This window comes from Chenopodium quinoa, unplaced genomic scaffold (genome assembly GCF_001683475.1).
Source record: "Chenopodium quinoa cultivar QQ74 unplaced genomic scaffold, ASM168347v1, whole genome shotgun sequence".
Taxonomy (NCBI): Eukaryota; Viridiplantae; Streptophyta; class Magnoliopsida; order Caryophyllales; family Amaranthaceae; genus Chenopodium; species Chenopodium quinoa.
The window spans coordinates 8396319-8414081 of record NW_018743574.1 but is presented as its reverse complement, the minus strand read 5'-3'; the positions used below and the strand labels follow the sequence as shown (position 1 = coordinate 8414081).

Below are 17763 nucleotides of genomic sequence, written 5' to 3'. Positions count from 1 at the left end.
GAAAGGTTACAATTCACACTTTTATACCAATTTCGGGAAGTTTTCTCAAAGTTGAAGTGAATAAGTGGTGTGTCCTAATGGGTCATATAGGTTACTTTGAAATCGTACAAGAATAGGTCTAATAAGTCCAGATTATGAGTTTAGTTCAAATATGTAAGTCAATAACTACAAGAAATGGTTCCAATCACCAACTTGGCATACCAGGGTCGCCTATTAAGTTGTATGTCAGAAATCTTTATAGGATTAAAGTTATAAGAGGCGTGCCAACATGTGATCTATTTCTAAGTCGGAAGAACTGGCAAGCGCAGTAAATGTGACTTGTTGTTGTCAAACGTGAACACCTGCCCCTGTTTTTCAAGCTTGAGTTGCATGCACACCACCACATCCAAGTCTGCTACATTAGTGGCAAGTGCGCCCCGTTAATTCTCATGCATGGCTACATTTGTGGTCTATTTCTTGACACTATATTTTGGGATCTTCAGTTCATTGGTTCTAGTATTTAATTTTTGTTGTTGAATTCTGTTGTTGGTTGAAGTAGTTTCTTTATTTCACATCAAAATAATGCTGCTAGTTGAGGGATTGATGTGGATGTGAAGGATGCAACATAATTAAGCTATGACCAATAACTATCATCAATTTAATTTAGTATATAGATGCCGCCCTTGCCAATTATGAGACATTAGGTGGAGATGACGAGTTCATTCGAAATACTAGTACTTTAAAGCCTTTAAGAAAAGCATCTATATGTTAGAACCATGCTTCATTCACTTTGGATGATGGAAATGATGTCATACTACTCAATAGCTATGTAGCCTTTTAAGTTTGTGCAATCTACGGAGCAAGAGTATCATAGGTGTTTCAATTTATCTTGCCTTTACAATTAATAACAACGGAAAATATTGTCAATTACCACTATCAGTTTAGTAATGTTATACAAAGTACGTGTTAAAGTATAGAAATTGGCTGGAGGGTTTAGGTGAGACCAAATTGAATTGAGTTGCACAACTGACAACCAGATTACCTCCTAACTATGGAATATATAACAAGTTATCTTAAAATGAAAAAAGGTCACCCCTCAAGATATAAACTGCCACCCTAACATAATATTAAAAGTCACCTCTAAAATAATACATTGATTCATATGGAGTGTGATTTATCCTTCAACAGTTAACATAACAAATCATCCTACATTCCTACCTAGTAAACACAGAAATGTTAATGATAGGCCTATCTCAATCAAAAATGTTTTTTGTGTTCTAATCTATAGTGTTTATATCAAATGAAAACCATTAATTGGGAATGAAATGACTCCAACTAGCAATAGAGAAAGATAGTGGAAACTAAAAGTGGCCGCAAAGACAAGCATGTAAGATGTAACAACTCTATGCATTGCTAAAAAGATTTCAAATTTTCAATAATTACACAGAAAATACCTTACGTCCAAACTTTAATTTATACGTACTAAATTAGGAGTAATAAATTGTGTTTCTTTTTCTTTCAAAAAAAAAAAAAAAAACTCATAAAATGAAATTTGTGTCCCCTTTTGGATACTTATTAGTTGTATTAACTAATTAATTATTATTTATGACGGGAACTTATTAATTATTATGTATCCACAATCCACTCCCTCATCAACTTTATCCTTTATATATTAATTGTCCTTCTTCACTTGTTATTGGTCTCAAATTCCTTTTGTTTTTGGCTTTAGAGATGTTTAAGTGATCGATGTTTAAGTGATCTTTTAGGATTGGCTTCAAAAATGAAAGTCATTATGTTGTGCGTCAACGTGTGAAATCTTCGATTTGTATGCATTGTGTACTGTATTAATCCATAGTATTAGTGATATTGTAATTAAAAATTGAAAATGTAAATGCATAAGAACTATGCTGGCCTTAAATTTCAATAATAATCATCTTGTTTTTCATTCGAATGACTCCTGTCATTAGCATCCTTCATCCTCACCATCATTCACGTCATTTTTATTATCATTCTCTTTAGGCTTGGACTCATCATCCAATTTCTTAGCTTCGGCGTTTGCTTCATCCACCTTTTTCAATTGGAGGAACTCAACTAGACCTCTAAGTGCTGGATCAGGCTTATCGTGCTTCATTAATTGCTCAGCAACCTCAGCGGGGGTGACATTAGTTTCCTCCACCAGCTTCTCAATGTCCGTAAAGAGTTCATGATGCTTTACGCCGAGGTAGTTGTTAGCAAGGAGCTTGAAGCCACAAGGAGTGCAATAAGACATGTGAATGTGCATGTCCATGCGCCCTGGACGTAGCAATGCAGGGTCCAGCTTTTCTTTGTGATTTTTGGTAAATATTATGATTCGTTCATCCCCACAACTCGACCACAATCCATCAATAAAGTTCAGTAATCCCGATAATGTAACCTGGCAGAAACAAATGCACTGATCAACAAACTAATAGAGTATAGAACTTATTCTTAAGACTTTAACCATCAGCTCAAACTTTTAATTAAGTTGGTCATCAGACATAGTATGATCATTTCCATATGCCACCCTGATTTTATAGTACATGTAACATTTATTAAAAATAGTTATTGCACATAACACACGTTACGTGCAAAAAATATAATCTTACCTTTTTAAGTTATCATTTCTCTCTCTTGATCTCTATTTATTACATGTATCTTTGTTTCTCTATCCAACACTCACAAATAAATTCTGTCTAGAAATTGGTGTTGTTGCGGTAGCTTAGGCAATACTAATTGTTCGAGACTAAAAAATATATATTAAGCTACAAACCTTATCTTCTTGTTGTTGCCCTTCAAAAAAACATCGGGTACTCACTCTAATACGTCGGGTACGACCTCTAAGAGGAAAACCACAAGAGCCATCTTCATTTTCTCTGTTGTTCAATTCAATGGAACTATCAATATCCTCAACCACAACTATAGACTTATTCGCGGTACCTACAAGCGCATTCCGGAGCTCAGAATCAAACCTCAACCCACTCAACTCCAAATCATACACATCAAAATTCAAATAATTTGCCATTGCCGCGATCAAGCTCGATTTCCCTGTCCCGGGAGGCCCATACAATAGATAACCTCTCTTCCACACCTTCCCTACATGTCGATAGTACTCCTTCCTCTTCAAAAACCTATCGAGATCGTCGATGATCATTCGTTTCAACTCGGTGTCCATCACTACTGTTTCGAATGTGGCTGGGTGGTTTAATGTGATAGATGTCCACGCATTTCGATTATTTGTAAACAGCTTGATTGTCTTCGTCTCCATTTTAAGAAACTCTGATTGCTTTAAAATGTGGGGGATATATTTTTTTTATAGCAATAGCCTTAAACTTTTTGTGAAATGTTAAGTGAAATGATTTAACCTCGGACCTTAAGGCTGAGTTCATATCTCTTGGCTGGTAAAACTCATTGTTAGACTGGATGGTGTGACAGCGTAACATCCATCGAAACTTGATCCCCTCAAACTCGTCTATGATCTCTTCGTTTCGATCTACGTTGACTAATATTTCACCCCCGGACACAGGCTTCCGGACCATAAGGCGGGTGGCTGATGCAGAGGTGGACGTGGTTTTGGTTAGGGCCCCTATGAAGAGTTCGATGGCATCGAAGATTTGGTTGCTCTCGAGGCCATCGAACTCCTCGATGATCATAGTGATCTCCGTGGAAAACCTACGACTAAAGATGGAATGGATGGAGGAGAATAGGTAGTCCCGGACTTCGTAGGGGAGGAAGTCGTTGATGACCGCTCGCGCCACCATTACTGCCGCGGCTGCCGAGCCAACCGTCGACAGGACTGATTTTGCTGTCATCATTGTGCTCGAAGAAGCCATGTAAATATGAAATGAGATAGTTTTATAAAATAATTATAGAGAGAATTATTGTAATTATGATGGGATGATTAGTGAGTGTTCGTTAATTTATTATGTTTTAGTGTATGATCAATTTGAGCACTATTTATATTTATATATAACAGGTAAAGATATTTCAAATTCGTTACCTGGAAAATTCAACGATAGAAAAATTGATTGACCGTAAATTGGTTAATTGAAATTTCATATACTCGTTTATTTGTTTGAATAATGGAAGCTTAAGCTAAAGTCTTTAATGTGCATAAGCTAAAGTCAACTGCTCTAATATGATATATGACATGTACATAAGGTTAGGGTGTTATAATTAATGTTACGGATCTTCAGATTAACATATACTTGGAAGCCAAGGTATTCGTAGAATAATCTATATTGTTGGCCTTGTTCATCAAGTAATTTGTATTTTATGTAAGATTTGTCAATGAACGATGCATGCATGAAGATAGATACGGAGACTTTAAGATTATATGGGTCCCATTTTTGGTTAGGATAAGAATCAGTCTGTCTAATATGGACGAGAACACTTCTAGACTTCTAGTACGTCAATTCAGATCATTTTTGTTGATTTTGTTATTTTTATATTAATGTGTCTAATTCTAAAATGAAAATAAGTCTTTTTAAATAAGTCGAAGAAAACATGATTTAAGTTGATATTAAGTTAATCTCGGTTAGAGTAATTTAAAAAAATATATAATCAAGTGAAATGCAAATAAAAATAAGTTGTGCAATTTATTTACTCCATAATCACAAGATTTTTTATGACTTAAAAATTTCGAAGTAGTAATAACTATGAAGCTGGTTATTTGTTGAAGGTCAGGTCTCCCGAAGAAATACCCAAAAGTTCAAGCTCAACCTTTCTGACTTGTGACCCTAAAAAACACGTCTAAAGCCCCAATTTGACGTGAATTTTGATCCTCCCTAAACTTTAATACTTCCTTCGTTTTTAAAATGCATTACCAAGTATTTTTATGTATGGAAATTTCAATTTAAATGCATTATAATTATCTATTTGGAAAATTTGTCTAAAAGGTACTTATATGTTCATTTTTTTGTGAAAATGAAACTTATATATTCAAGGTTTTTTTTTGTGAAAAACTACCTTTTATACAACTTTTTGTGAAAAACTACCTTTTAAAAAAATTGTTGTAAATGACTACCTCTTTTTAAAAAAATGTTGTAAATAACTACCACTTGCCGGAATCTCGCTGTTGACTTTTAATTCCGGCGTTGACTAGACCATCCCCACCCCCTCCGCCTCCCTTTTCCAATTTCCGACCACCCCCACCCCCGAACCCATCCTTTTAGCCATCCCTTACCCCTTCTTGCAGCCCTCAAACATATTATCAACTTCCGGCCACTCCCCTCCCAACCCCCCACTTCCATTTCCGGCAGCAATTTCCGGCCACCCCTCAAACAAATTATCAATTTCTGATTTTCGGCCCCGAATACTTCAAAACCCTTCAAACAAACTATCAATTTCTGGCCAAATTTCATCTCACCCACACATATCTCACCCTCGAATTCCCGCCCAGCCCACCCTCCTTCGCCCCCTTCGAAAATCTTACCCTTTTCAATTTCTGGATTTTGGGTTTTTTTTTTTTTTTTGAATTTTAGGTTTCAAAGACAGTGAAGTATGGTTTTAATGGTGGTTGCGGGGAAGAAGGGGTAGGGACGACTAAATTAAAGGAGGTTTGTAAGAAGGGGTAGGGACGACTAGATTAAAGGAGGTTTGCAAGAAGGGGTAAGGATGGCTAGGGAAAAGGAGGGCTTGCAGGGGGTGGGGATGGTCGGAAGGAGGGGCAACAAGCGCAATTTTCCGGCAGGGGTATGGGTAGGGGTAGTCTGAAATTGTACAAAGGGAGGGGGAGGTGACGGCGAGGGGGTGGGGGTGGTCGAAAACTGGAAAAGGGAGGAGGGGGTGGGGGTGGTCGAAAACGGGAAAAAGCCGCCAAGTTGTCTAGTCAACGCCGGAAAAGTGAGTCAGCGGCGAGATTCCGGCAAGTGGTAGTTATTTACAACATTTTTCAAAAAAGAGGTAGTCATTTACAACAATTTTTTTAAAAGGTAGTTTTTCACAAAAAATTGTATATAAAAGGTAGTTTTTCACAAAAAAATCCTATATTCAAAGTGGAAAAAAAGGACCTTATAAGTTACTTTTATTGTGAGAATGAACTTTAATTGATATCGGAATATAGCCGCTGACTTCACCCTTCGGCATGCATTGACCATCATGTGACATGCACGTGATGTAAAAAATGTCTTTTCCTTCTTTTTTTCCCCATGATTTTGAGGAAAAATAAGGAATTTTAAGAGAAAAATTGGGGATAGAAAGAGAGAAAATGTGAAAACGTGAGGACAAAATGAATGAAAGGGCCTTTTTAAAACATCACGTCTCACGTGCGTGCGTGATGGTCAATAATGGAAAAGCAAAGTCAATAGCCATATTCCGACGTTAAGGTATCTCTTCACAACAAAAGTGACTTATAAGAACCTTTTTCTCCAAACATATAAGATAGTTGTTCGCAAAAAAAGTAAACAAATAAGTACCTTTCTGACAAATTTTAATTTCATATCTAATGTGTCCTCTTTTTACTCTATCGCTCTCATTTCTAATATTTACTTAGGTATACCGAGTACTATTGTGTTTCCCTTATTACTCTGAATTGATCATCCTAATTTTCTCAAATTGACAAATTAAGTAGTATATGTTTCCCAAAGTTATTACTGGTATCATGGAATGTAAACTAACTGAAAATAAAAGTATATTTTAGTCTTTTAGAAATAAAAAACTAGAATATACATTTGTTGAATATATAAGTACTGCTAGTATACTTTAAGAAATGTATAAAAGTATATTGACAAACATGTGTTGAAGTGTAAATCCACAACAAACCCTGAAGAGCGAGGGGGAGGGGAAAATTGATCTGAAAGAGGTCGCAACTTACTGGCAAAACTTCATTGATTGCAAAATTGTTATACCTTGGTTTTTGTATTGTGTACAAATGAAACTCTAGATATAAAAATAAAATTAAAAAAAAAAATTGCATTTTTTTTTTAATCCATAGTATTAGAAATATTGTAAATGTACATTGCAAATATAAGAACAATCCTTAAATTTCATTATTAACATTTTGTTTTTCAATTGACTCCTTGCCATTGGCCTCGTTAACATCATTCACATCATCATTTTTATTATCATTCTCTTTAGGCTTGGACTCATCCTCCAATCTCTTAGCTTCCGCTTTTGCTTCATCCACCTTTTTCAATTGGAGGAACTCAACTAGACCTCTAAGTGCTGGATCAGGCTTGTCGTGCTTCATTAATTGCTCAGCAACCTCGGCGGGGGTGACATTAGTTTCCCCCACCAGCCTCTCAATGTCCGTAAAGAGTTCATGATGCTTTACGCCGAGGTAGTTGTTAGCAAGGAGCTTGAAGCCACAAGGAGTGCAATAAGACATGTGAATGTGCATGTCCATGCGCCCTGGACGTAGCAATGCAGGGTCCAACTTTTCTTTGTGATTTGTTGTAAATATTATGATTCGCTCATCCCCACAACTCGACCATAATCCATCAATAAAGTTTAGTAATCCCGATAATGTAACCTGACAAGAAACAAATACGTCGATCAAAATTATGATAGATCAGAATAAAACTAATTTTAAGATTTTAACCATCAGCTTAATAAGTTTTTGATTGAGTTGGTCCCTCCACACATTAGGATCAATTTCATCAATTAAAGGACTAATGGGAAACTACAAACCTTGTCTTGATGTTGTTGCCTACCAGGAAAACGCCCTCTGAAACCAGAAGAACCTTCTTCATTTTCCCTGTTGTTCAACTCAATGGAACAATCGATATCCTCAACCACAACTATAGACTTATTCGCGGTACCCACCAACGCATTCCGGAGCTCAGAATCAACTCTCATCCCACTCAACGCCAAATCATACACATCAAAATTCAAGTAATTTGCCATTGCCGCGATCAAGCTTGATTTCCCTGTCCCGGGAGGCCCATACAATAGATAACCTCTCTTCCACACCTTCCCTACATGTCTATAATACTCTTTCCTCTTCAAAAACCTTTCGAGATCATCGATGATCATTTGTTTCAACTCGGTGTCCATCACCACTGTATCGAAGGTGGCTGGGTGGTTTAAAGTAACAGGTGTCCACGCATTTGCAGGATTACCGTACAAGTTATTTGGATCGACCGTAAATAGCTTGATCGTCTTCGTCTCCAATTTTAGAAACTCCATTTGCTTTACAATGTGAGGGATATACTTTTCCATTGCAATAGCCTTAAACTTTTTGTGGAATGTTAAGTGAAAGGATTTAACCTCCGACCTCAAGGTTGAGTTCATATCTCTTGGATGGTAAAAGTTGTTAGACTCGATGGTGTGACAATGTAGCATCCATCGAAACTTGACCCCCTCGAACTCGTCTACGATCTCCTCATCTCGATCCACGTTGACCAGTATTTTATCCCCGGACTCAGGCTTCCGGACCTTAAGGCGGGTGGCTGATGCAGACGATGTGCTCATAGTTTTGGTTCGAGCCCCTATGAAGAGTTCGACGGCCTCAAAGATTTGGTTGCACTCGAGGCCGTCGAACTCTTCGATGATCATTGTGATCTCCGAGGAAAACCTTCGACTAAAGATGGAATGGATGGAGAAGAATAGGTAGTCACGGACTTCGTAGGGGAGGAAGTCGTTGACAACCGATCGCGCCACCATTACTGCCGCAGCTGCCGAGCCAACAGTCGACAGCACTGATTTTGCTGTCATCATTGTGGTCGAAGAAGCCATGAAATGAGAAAGTTGTATAAAATAATCAAAGTGAGAATTTGTGTAATGATGAGATGATTTAGTGAGTGTTTGTTGATTAATGAGAATTTGAGCACTATTTATAACATGTATTGATGATTCGAATTCGTTAAGTAGAAAATTCAAGGAAGGTGAGGTTTAGAAAAATTGACCGTAATTAATAGTGAAAATTCAAAGACTCGTTTGGTTGACTAATGAATGCTTTAGCTAAAGTCCTTGCGATGGACGGTGACGTGGGTTTAACGACGGATGAAATAATGGAGTGTGTCCAAACTCCCAAGTTATGGGTCAAATTTAATTTAATTTAAGAGTATTGTATATTCCGTAAAATTGGGTCAACTGCTCTAATATGACTTATATGAGATATGACATGTGATATACAAAGATTAGAGTGTTTTAATATTCTGGATCTATAGATTAACATATACTTGGAAGCCAAGGAATTCATAGAATAATGAGCCAATATTTTTGGCCTTGTAAATCAAGTACAACCTCCGTTACATATTATTTGCAACGATTAGACATTTTTCCTCTACTTTATATCAAATCGTTGCAAATAATATGCAACGGAGGTAGTAATTAGGTTTCTATCAGTCTATGTATGATTGTCAAATATGCCTGTATGGGTATTTGAGATTTTAAGTATGGGTCCCTTATGTTACGAAGAAGAAGCACTCTATCTATACCAGCACTTCTAGTACGTCAAAGTCGTCGGTTAAGATTATTCTCATCGGAAAGTTATTATATTCATCTCAATGTGTGATTTTAACAAGAATTAAGCAATACCAAAAAGTAAAAAGTAAAAATCGAATATGTTCCAACTTTGTATTAGTTCAAACTAATAAATTCAAGAAAAATAAGTTCTTTCAAGGGTAAAAAGTAAAAATCGAATAAGATGGAAGTCAAGTTGAGCAAACTATTTACACCGTAATCAACAAGTTCGAAGGGATCTGACTAGTGATAACTAAATTGCAGTTTCATGACTAAAAAAATTACGTAGTAGAAATTATGAAGTTGAGGCTCAGGTCTCCGGACGAAATACCAAAAAGTTGAAGCTCAAACATTTTGACTTACGACCCTCAAAAACACGTCTAAAGCCCCAATATAACCACATTGCAAGAAGCTTTCTTGACGTGCATTTAGGTCCTAAACCAACATTAAGATGGGGGATTTTGAATTTATTCATGAGCTTCAAAGTAAGTGTTAACAATGTTACGTACAATTTACGGTACATATTAGACATTTTACATGGAAGTGTTGCAAATTAAAGTATTGAAGTGTTACATACAACGATCCAAGTGTTGTCATTTATTACATTATTTAATTATGTAACTTAGAGAATATTACAATATATACTATATAGTGTTACATAAGGTCAATCAGGTAGTAGACTAGTAGCGCATGCCACAGCAGCAGCTCTTTGGTATTCTATGGCAGCAGCGAAAAAATTCGTAGAAAATCCAGAAATTGATTCCTGAGAGAATCTCAGTTAAGCGAAATTAATTTATACTGCTCAACTGTACTCTTTATAGCTTGTTCAACCGGTAGTCTCTCCATGCTTGATGCCCCATAAAATCCGTGAACTCCCTTGGCTCTCTTTAGTATGAACTCTGCTTCTTTAGGGCCTGATATGGGACCTGTAAGGTTTTACACCAGAGATTTTAGGGCCTGGCGTATGTGATTTTACACCAGCATGAATTAATTAAGGATGTAAGGTAAATGTAGGCATGTAGCTAAGGCCAAAGGATAATAGCAGATGTCAGGAAGCTTAGAACAAGCCGTACATCTCTTACTGTCTACCAATTATTAGTGTCAGAAGAGATCTATACTAAACAGCAGGATTTCTACTATCTTTTGCTAGAACTAAACTTTTGGGCAAGCACAGACAATCCGGGGTTCCAGAACAGTAAATTTAGACTATATTTACGCGTCTAGTAGATTAATTAACATCTTTAAACATTAGCTTGAAAGACCCTCTTCAAATTAGCTATTTACACTAAAACTTCACCTATAATATACTGCCTATGGTCAAAAGGCAGTTTCACTGCACAGTCTAATGACCCTAAAGTCCCTAATACAGAGAACAATAAGCAGAAATAAAAGCTGAAAGCCAAAGTTAACAGAATTCAGAAGTTGTCAATTTTTTACCTCCATGACAGAGCACTATAACATCTGGCCTGATCTTGTGTGCAGCATCTGCAATTGCTTGAACACGAAGCACACAATCATCTAGAGAAACAGCAGTTGTTGCACCTATTGATCCAGAAGTTGTAAGTCCCATGTGTGCCACAATTATATCAGCACCAGCTTTAGCCATTCCTACAGATTCATCTTCATTAAATGCATATGGAGTTGTTAAAAGGCCCATTCTGTGTGCCATGTTGATCATCTCAATTTCCAAGCTGGTCATAGAAACGGTATAGACAGAGGGAGTTAGAGATAGTAATGGGCAATAAGGTATGCAAGGATGAGCATATAAATTAGAATTAACATGAGATTACCCATATCCCATTCCCGTTTCCTCCAGGTTCTTCCTGAAATTACCATCGAAGAGGCCCACAGTTGGAAAGTTTTGCACCCCGCAAAATCCAATTGCCTCTAGTTGCTTAAGAAAATGGTTCATTCTGCGGAAAGGGTCAGTGCCACATACTCCAGCAAGAACTGGTACATTTTTCACCACCTGCATAACATGTTATTTCTTTTGAGGGCCAATTGCTAGTTTCACTCTTGAATTAGGCACCAAGATTGAATTATAGTAGCTTTACAAGATGACATTTCTTTCCCTCTGACAAAGACTCCAAAAGCTAAAGTATCCTAGGGACCTAGGGTAGTCTGTAATTAGGTTTACACACAAAATATAATATATAACACGTCTAAAAGGTTACTTAAGGATGAACTGCAATCTAGCAAACCCTGGGGGATGGGAGGAGAAAATTGATCTGGAAGAGGTCATAACTTACTGGCAAAACTTCATTGGCCATTTCAAGAACTACTGCATTTGCATCAGCAAAAGGCAACAACCCGGCTAAAGAGCCCCTTCCAGCCATCCGAAATCTTCCTGAGTTGTATATGACAATCAAATCAACACCACCTGCTTGCTCAAATTTAGCTGATATCCCTGTCCCAGCACCAGCACCAATTATTGGAATGCCTTTGCTTATTTGGTGAGTGAATGTCTGCAGTATCATCTGTCTTCTTTGCAAAGTGTCTGCAAAGGTCATAGAAGTTATTACCATTCTAAACCTATTAACATAATCAATGTCAAATCTGGAAAATGGAACCATATATGCATAATTCAATGTGCAAATTTGTTTTAGTACACAGAAATTAGTCCAAAATTACTATGAATTATTCCTATATACAAGAAAGGAAAATTTGCTAAGCTTCTTAAACAGATTGTAGTCACCAAATTCTGTTTAGGTCTACAAGATACATGAATTATGGCTTCATTTTAATTACTTTTCACTTCATGATAACCCAAAAGCAGGATTCAAGTGATATAACAAACTTAAATTCATAATATATCACAAATAAATCATGCTTTACCCAGTTCTATTCACATCAAAGTGGATTTAACAAGTATTCTTGTGCACACAGAATAGTGGCACCTATAAATATAAAAAAATTATACTAAGGGAAAACACTGCAGATTATAAGATACTGAGTATTTTGAAACAAGAATATTCACATTATTTATAATTCAAATCATAGAGAATTGGACAGCAAAAACAAATGTAAGAAACATAAATTAGTAAATTACAGTCACATTGATAATCAGCTAGCTTCAGTTTCTCCTCAAACTCATAACTTCATGTTGCTAGTTGCCTTCGATATAATTATATGATAAAATTCAGAGTTAGCAAACTTATGTATCTTATCTCTTTTATAGCAATTTTTAACTCTCAACTTTTTATCAATCAGGAACAGGCACAAATTCTGCACTCTTACAACTTAACAGAACATGAATCAGATCAATGGGCTATGAGCAGCAAGTGCCATATTACGATATGACTAGGTCTGGCTAGTGGCTATCAACATATAATCCTTGCGTTAACATCTGAAATTTCATCAAAACATTATACAGATACTATAAAGGAGTTGGTTGGTGCCAGGCAGGTAATCCAGTTGTTAGGAACAATTTGTTGTCACATATTGTTTAAGTTACTAATGACATTGTAAACCAATTATTTGAATCTAACATTGCTAAAGATTCCAAATCTTCATATTCAAACTAAACAAATTATAACAATCAAGTATGTGAAGATAAAGTAAGAACCTTTGTTTGCGTCAGGGAATTCACTCAAGCTGTAATCTACGGACGGATAACTAGATGAGTCTGCTTTAGCCTTCACATCTTCACTAAGATCTCGATTGTGTCCATTAGCTGAAAGTTTTTTCGAATGTGAATTTGGTGCACTCTTGCTACTGATCTCCAGAAATGCATCAACTAATGCAGTTGCAAACTCTGGATCATTGATATGATGAGGATATTTTTTTACCTATTTAATCAGAGAAATAGTAGTCAACTTATAGGTAATTGCAATGCAGATTATATATAGCTTTCACATAATCACAAGAAACTAAGAACTATAAGATAGCTGTTTAACCACAGAACCTTCCGATCCTCATTAGTCTGAATCAACCTTTGAAGTTCACTTAGTAGGGTGCCAGTTGCTTCAGGATCATAAAAAGGCTTTTCAGGTGCATCCAGAGCAGAGATACCTTTGTCTGGCAAGCAGACACAAAATTTTGATGTTGCCTTGTTCAGTTTCCCCGAAATAAACTCTGCAATTTTTTTGTTTTCATCTGGTGTGGTCCGCATTAGTGTCACCTGTACATGATTAAAAATAAAGGTTACCTGTGATTAAGCCCCAAATGTCCTATAAAAAGCCACCAAACAAACAATTTTGACCCAAGTGATAGAAGACTATTAGAAGTTGTTTCTGAAAGGCATTTTTTTTGAGGTACAAAATAGAACTGCAGAACAGAGCACATAACTACACTAAAGAAAAAAGATTCAGATGCTATTAACATCGCAGAACTGTAATATGATGCTAGATTTTTTATCTAATTTTTGTAATGATTTTCTATATCCATTTTGCAAGTAGGTACACCAATAACAGTTGAACAAAAACCAATTCCTTGACCAATATTGTACAAAACCTGATGATTTTGAGGATTACCTGCTCATTGTGCACATAAATCTTTCGATCCTGAAACTTGGAAGGTACGCTGTCCTTCACACCAAAATTAACCATATCCGAGGCTCCGACACTTAGGACATAGGGGATCTTCTTCTCTATGATAGCATCAAAGCGAGAGCTGTCACATGCCATGACACCACCGACCACATAATCAGCAACTTCTGTTGTTGTGATATCCAACACTCCCTACTCATTAATATCAGAAAGATATAATAGTTGGTGAAAAAAGAAACCAAAGAGTAGTTGAGATTTGAGAACATCATGAACTAAAAGCAAACATGATAAGTTCATTCCAAGTTGATAACGATTAAATTAAGAAACAATATCAAATGATCTTGTGAAGGACATGGATGGAATAGCAGATGACCAACAATTAAATAAAAACAAATTAGCCATGTCAGTGCAAATAATTACATATAGCAAAGCAGCACACTTGAATGAACAACAAGTAGCACATAAGACATGAATAGGATGGTTATCTTTGCAACAAATCAAACATGCCATTTTAAGATTGTACCAAAATGATAAATTTACCTGTATTAGACCACCTTTAACAAGATCCTCCATTGCCTTGCCCCCCACCCCAGTTGCATGGAACACCAAAGATTCATAACCTTCCTCAAGCAACCTGTTCTTAAGAGCATCCACACATGGAGTGGTGACACCAAACATAGTAATTCCAACAGTAGTTTTTTCCTCAACACTAGCAGAGTTAGATGACCGCAAGCTTCCAAGAACCATTCCTGCGAATGCAGCTCCAGCATTCGACAAAATAACCCTGCTCACTCGATTGATTCCACATATATCAACCACAGATGGAATCAATACCAAATCTGACGTCCCAATGTAAGGCTGAGTTTGACCACTTGCTACAGTGGAAATAATGAATTTCGGCACCCCAACAGGGAGACTTCTAAAAGCAGAAGACAATAAAGAAGTTCCTCCAGTGCCTCCAAGACCAATAGCTCCCACAACTACATGATCCTCGTAAGCTTTCTTTATAAATTGTTCAAGAGCTTTACTCATTATTTTCACTGCTCTACCTCGATCATCAGGAAGCAAATAATCTTGGTTTCCAGGACCAAGATAAGAAGATAGCACATCCTTTCTCGGAACAAAATGAAAGTCTTCCAAACTCTGGATCACCTTCTGACCCGAGGAAACATCAACCAGGGTGACCTGAACCTGATTAAAAGCTTACATGAGTGTTAAGATTTAACTTTGTATCCAATTTGCAACAGATCTTAATCTATTCTACCATTTTGAGTAATCAGAATAAAAGCATACATCAGCTAGAGTGACCTGAATATGATACAAGGCGCACATGAACTAGTGATAAGAGACAACTTTATAGTTTATATCCAATTTGCAACAGATATTGATCTATTCTACCATTTTGAGTAATCAGATTTGCAAACCTGTGGATCAATTAAATCACTCCCTCCCATTCCCAAATTCAATTCCTTATGATACAAGAAATTAAGGGTCACAGTCTGAATTTCTGAAATGATGTTATCTAATCAAAGAGCACTTCAAGCGCAGGGTCAAAATTGCGCTGTTTTCCAAAAGCTCCACAAGTAACACAAAATTAAGCTGAGATTTATATGGTTATAAGTCAGCACAATGTCTTTCATAGCCAATTTATGATTAATACATCCACATCCTGACATAAGACTTGTTTATTTCACCAAAATGAAGTTCAACTATGTTCAAGTAAAACCAGATAATGTTAGCAGCTTTACCTATGAACAGTGCAAAATTACGCCATTGTTTATCAAGAAGATAAATTTGTATTTTTTTTTTTCATTTTTATAAGGGTTTAAGGGAAGATTTGATTGGATTTATTATAGTCACACTCAGCACTATTACATGTACATGTATATAGCAAAATACTTTAAGCAACATAATAAAGAGGATTAATTATACACACGGGCGTTCCTATCTCTTCATAAAATCAATGAGTCAAATCTAATTTATGCTTGTTTAGTGCATTTGGACCTCTACATATGAGCAAAAAAAAATTACAAATACAAATAAAAATAAAAAAATAGCCTTTAGTGTGCCAAGCTAATTTAAAATTTTCCCACCACATAATTGCTAACTTTCCAAGAACTATCTAGTACAGTACTTTATACTTTTTCATGGACAAATCAATTCCCACAATCCCTAAAAATAGATTATATACATTTGCAGAAATCAGGAAAGAAAAACCAATTGCAAAAACAGAGACATAATTAACAAAAATTAAAAGCTAACCAACCACAAAATTAATCAATCAAGCTTAGCATTTAATAACCAACATAAATAAGATCATTAAATTAAACAAAATGCGGAAACAAAAAACATCGAACCTGAGAATGAGAGGAATTGGGAGAAAAAGATTTAAAGTCGGAAGCAACAGATTGACACAGAAAGCGGAGTTCGTCAAGCTTTGTATCAGCAGTGCCTACGCAAAACACTGTATTTTTGGGCAACCCCATTTTTGATTTTCTTCTAATTACTGCTAATTTGAGTTCTTGGTGTGAATTTCTCACAACCCAGAAAGAAGAAGTTTTTTTTTCAAATAATGTAATTGTCGGTCGAATTTTAGAGAATTGGGATTGGATTTGGACGCTTGTCAATTATCATCGTAATCGTATGAATTCCCAGGTTGTGTCTTGTTAGAGTATGGTGATCTTGGCTAAGGGCGTGTTCGGCGTTAGCTTTTGAGTAGCTTTTAGTGGTTTGACCAAGTCAAATCACTACTCAACAAAAAATGTGAGTGTTTGGCAAAGTAGTGGTTAGGGTAGCTTTTAGTGGTGGAGGTAGATTTTGTGAAAAGTTAGAAACATTAGTTTTTGAAATTAGAGGTAGTTTTTCAAGTAGTTGTTGAAAATTTAATCTATAGTTTTAAAAATAAAATATTGATATATGTAACAGCTAGTCAACCACTACTTACCGAACACTCATATCTAAATTATTTATCTTCACAGCTAACAGCTTGTTGACAGCTAACAGCTACCTACACAGCTAACAGCTACCTTCACGGCTTCAGCTACCTTCACAACTATATTTTGACGAACACGTCCTAACTAGTCACATCACCCAATTCACCTAGTGACCTAGACGTGTGTTTTATACAAAATTCAGAAGAATTGGTCCGGAGTCCTGGCTCATGAGTTCATGGCTCATACTCTCATGGGCTAAGAAATAGTTTTGACGATTTATTATAAAATGAATCGTGCACATCTTGAAATATAAAATGAACCATGCACATCTTGAAATGAGAAAGGAAGAAAAAAAAAAACGGCCTCTTAAATTTTGAAAATGTCGTCTATGTCAGTCGCGGACATGTCTCTAGTGTTAGGTTAATTACTGTATAGTATGTAAACTACTTACAAATTTTTGTATGTGGCTGGCCACATGGTGCGGCAAGGGTTACTTTTAGGGTGTTGCTGGTTTTGTCAGGAGTTACTTGTAAATGTTACTTGTATTATGTGGTTACTTGTATGGGTGTTACTGGTTTTGGTCGGGGTTACTTATAGGGTGTTATTGGTTTTTCTAGGGGTTACTTGTAGGTGTTACTTGTATTCTAGGGTTACTTGTATGGGTGTTACTGGTTTTGGTCGGGGTTACTTGTAGGGTGTTACTGGTTTTGTCATATGTTACTTATATGACTGTTATTGGTCTTGATCAGGGGTTACTTGTAGGGTGTTACTGGTTTGGTATAGGATTTTGGTATGGAGTTATTCAGAATACAAGTAACTCCATGATACAAGTAACCCATACAAGTAACCTCATAATACAAGTAACACCCTACAAGTATACAAGTAACCCCAGAATGCAAGTAATCCTAAAATACAAGTAAGTGAAGTAATTGTGCCGCACCATG

General features: G+C 36.3%; 1 protein-coding gene and 1 pseudogene across 2 annotated transcripts; both read right to left on the bottom strand.

Annotated features, from left to right (window-relative positions):
* Positions 1 to 1859: 1859 nt before the first annotated feature.
* On the bottom strand, positions 1860 to 8748 carry LOC110682605 (annotated as a pseudogene).
* A 1138-nt stretch (positions 8749 to 9886) lies between these two features.
* On the bottom strand, positions 9887 to 16572 carry LOC110682529 (UPF0261 protein y4oU-like). Of its 2 annotated transcripts, none has more exons than XM_021858872.1 (9): positions 16244 to 16572; positions 14427 to 15071; positions 13872 to 14078; positions 13304 to 13519; positions 12965 to 13187; positions 11649 to 11896; positions 11190 to 11368; positions 10837 to 11090; positions 9887 to 10325 (listed from the first exon to the last, which is right to left on the bottom strand). In XM_021858872.1, exons 1-9 carry the CDS (start codon positions 16370 to 16372, stop codon positions 10174 to 10176), a joined length of 2253 nt encoding a protein of 750 aa, XP_021714564.1. In that variant the 5' UTR covers positions 16373 to 16572; the 3' UTR covers positions 9887 to 10173. The 2 variants fall into 2 exon arrangements, with proteins under 2 accessions (XP_021714564.1, XP_021714562.1); XM_021858870.1 differs by having other exon boundaries at positions 14427 to 15077; positions 16244 to 16571.
* Between the last annotated feature and the right edge of the window lie 1191 nt (positions 16573 to 17763).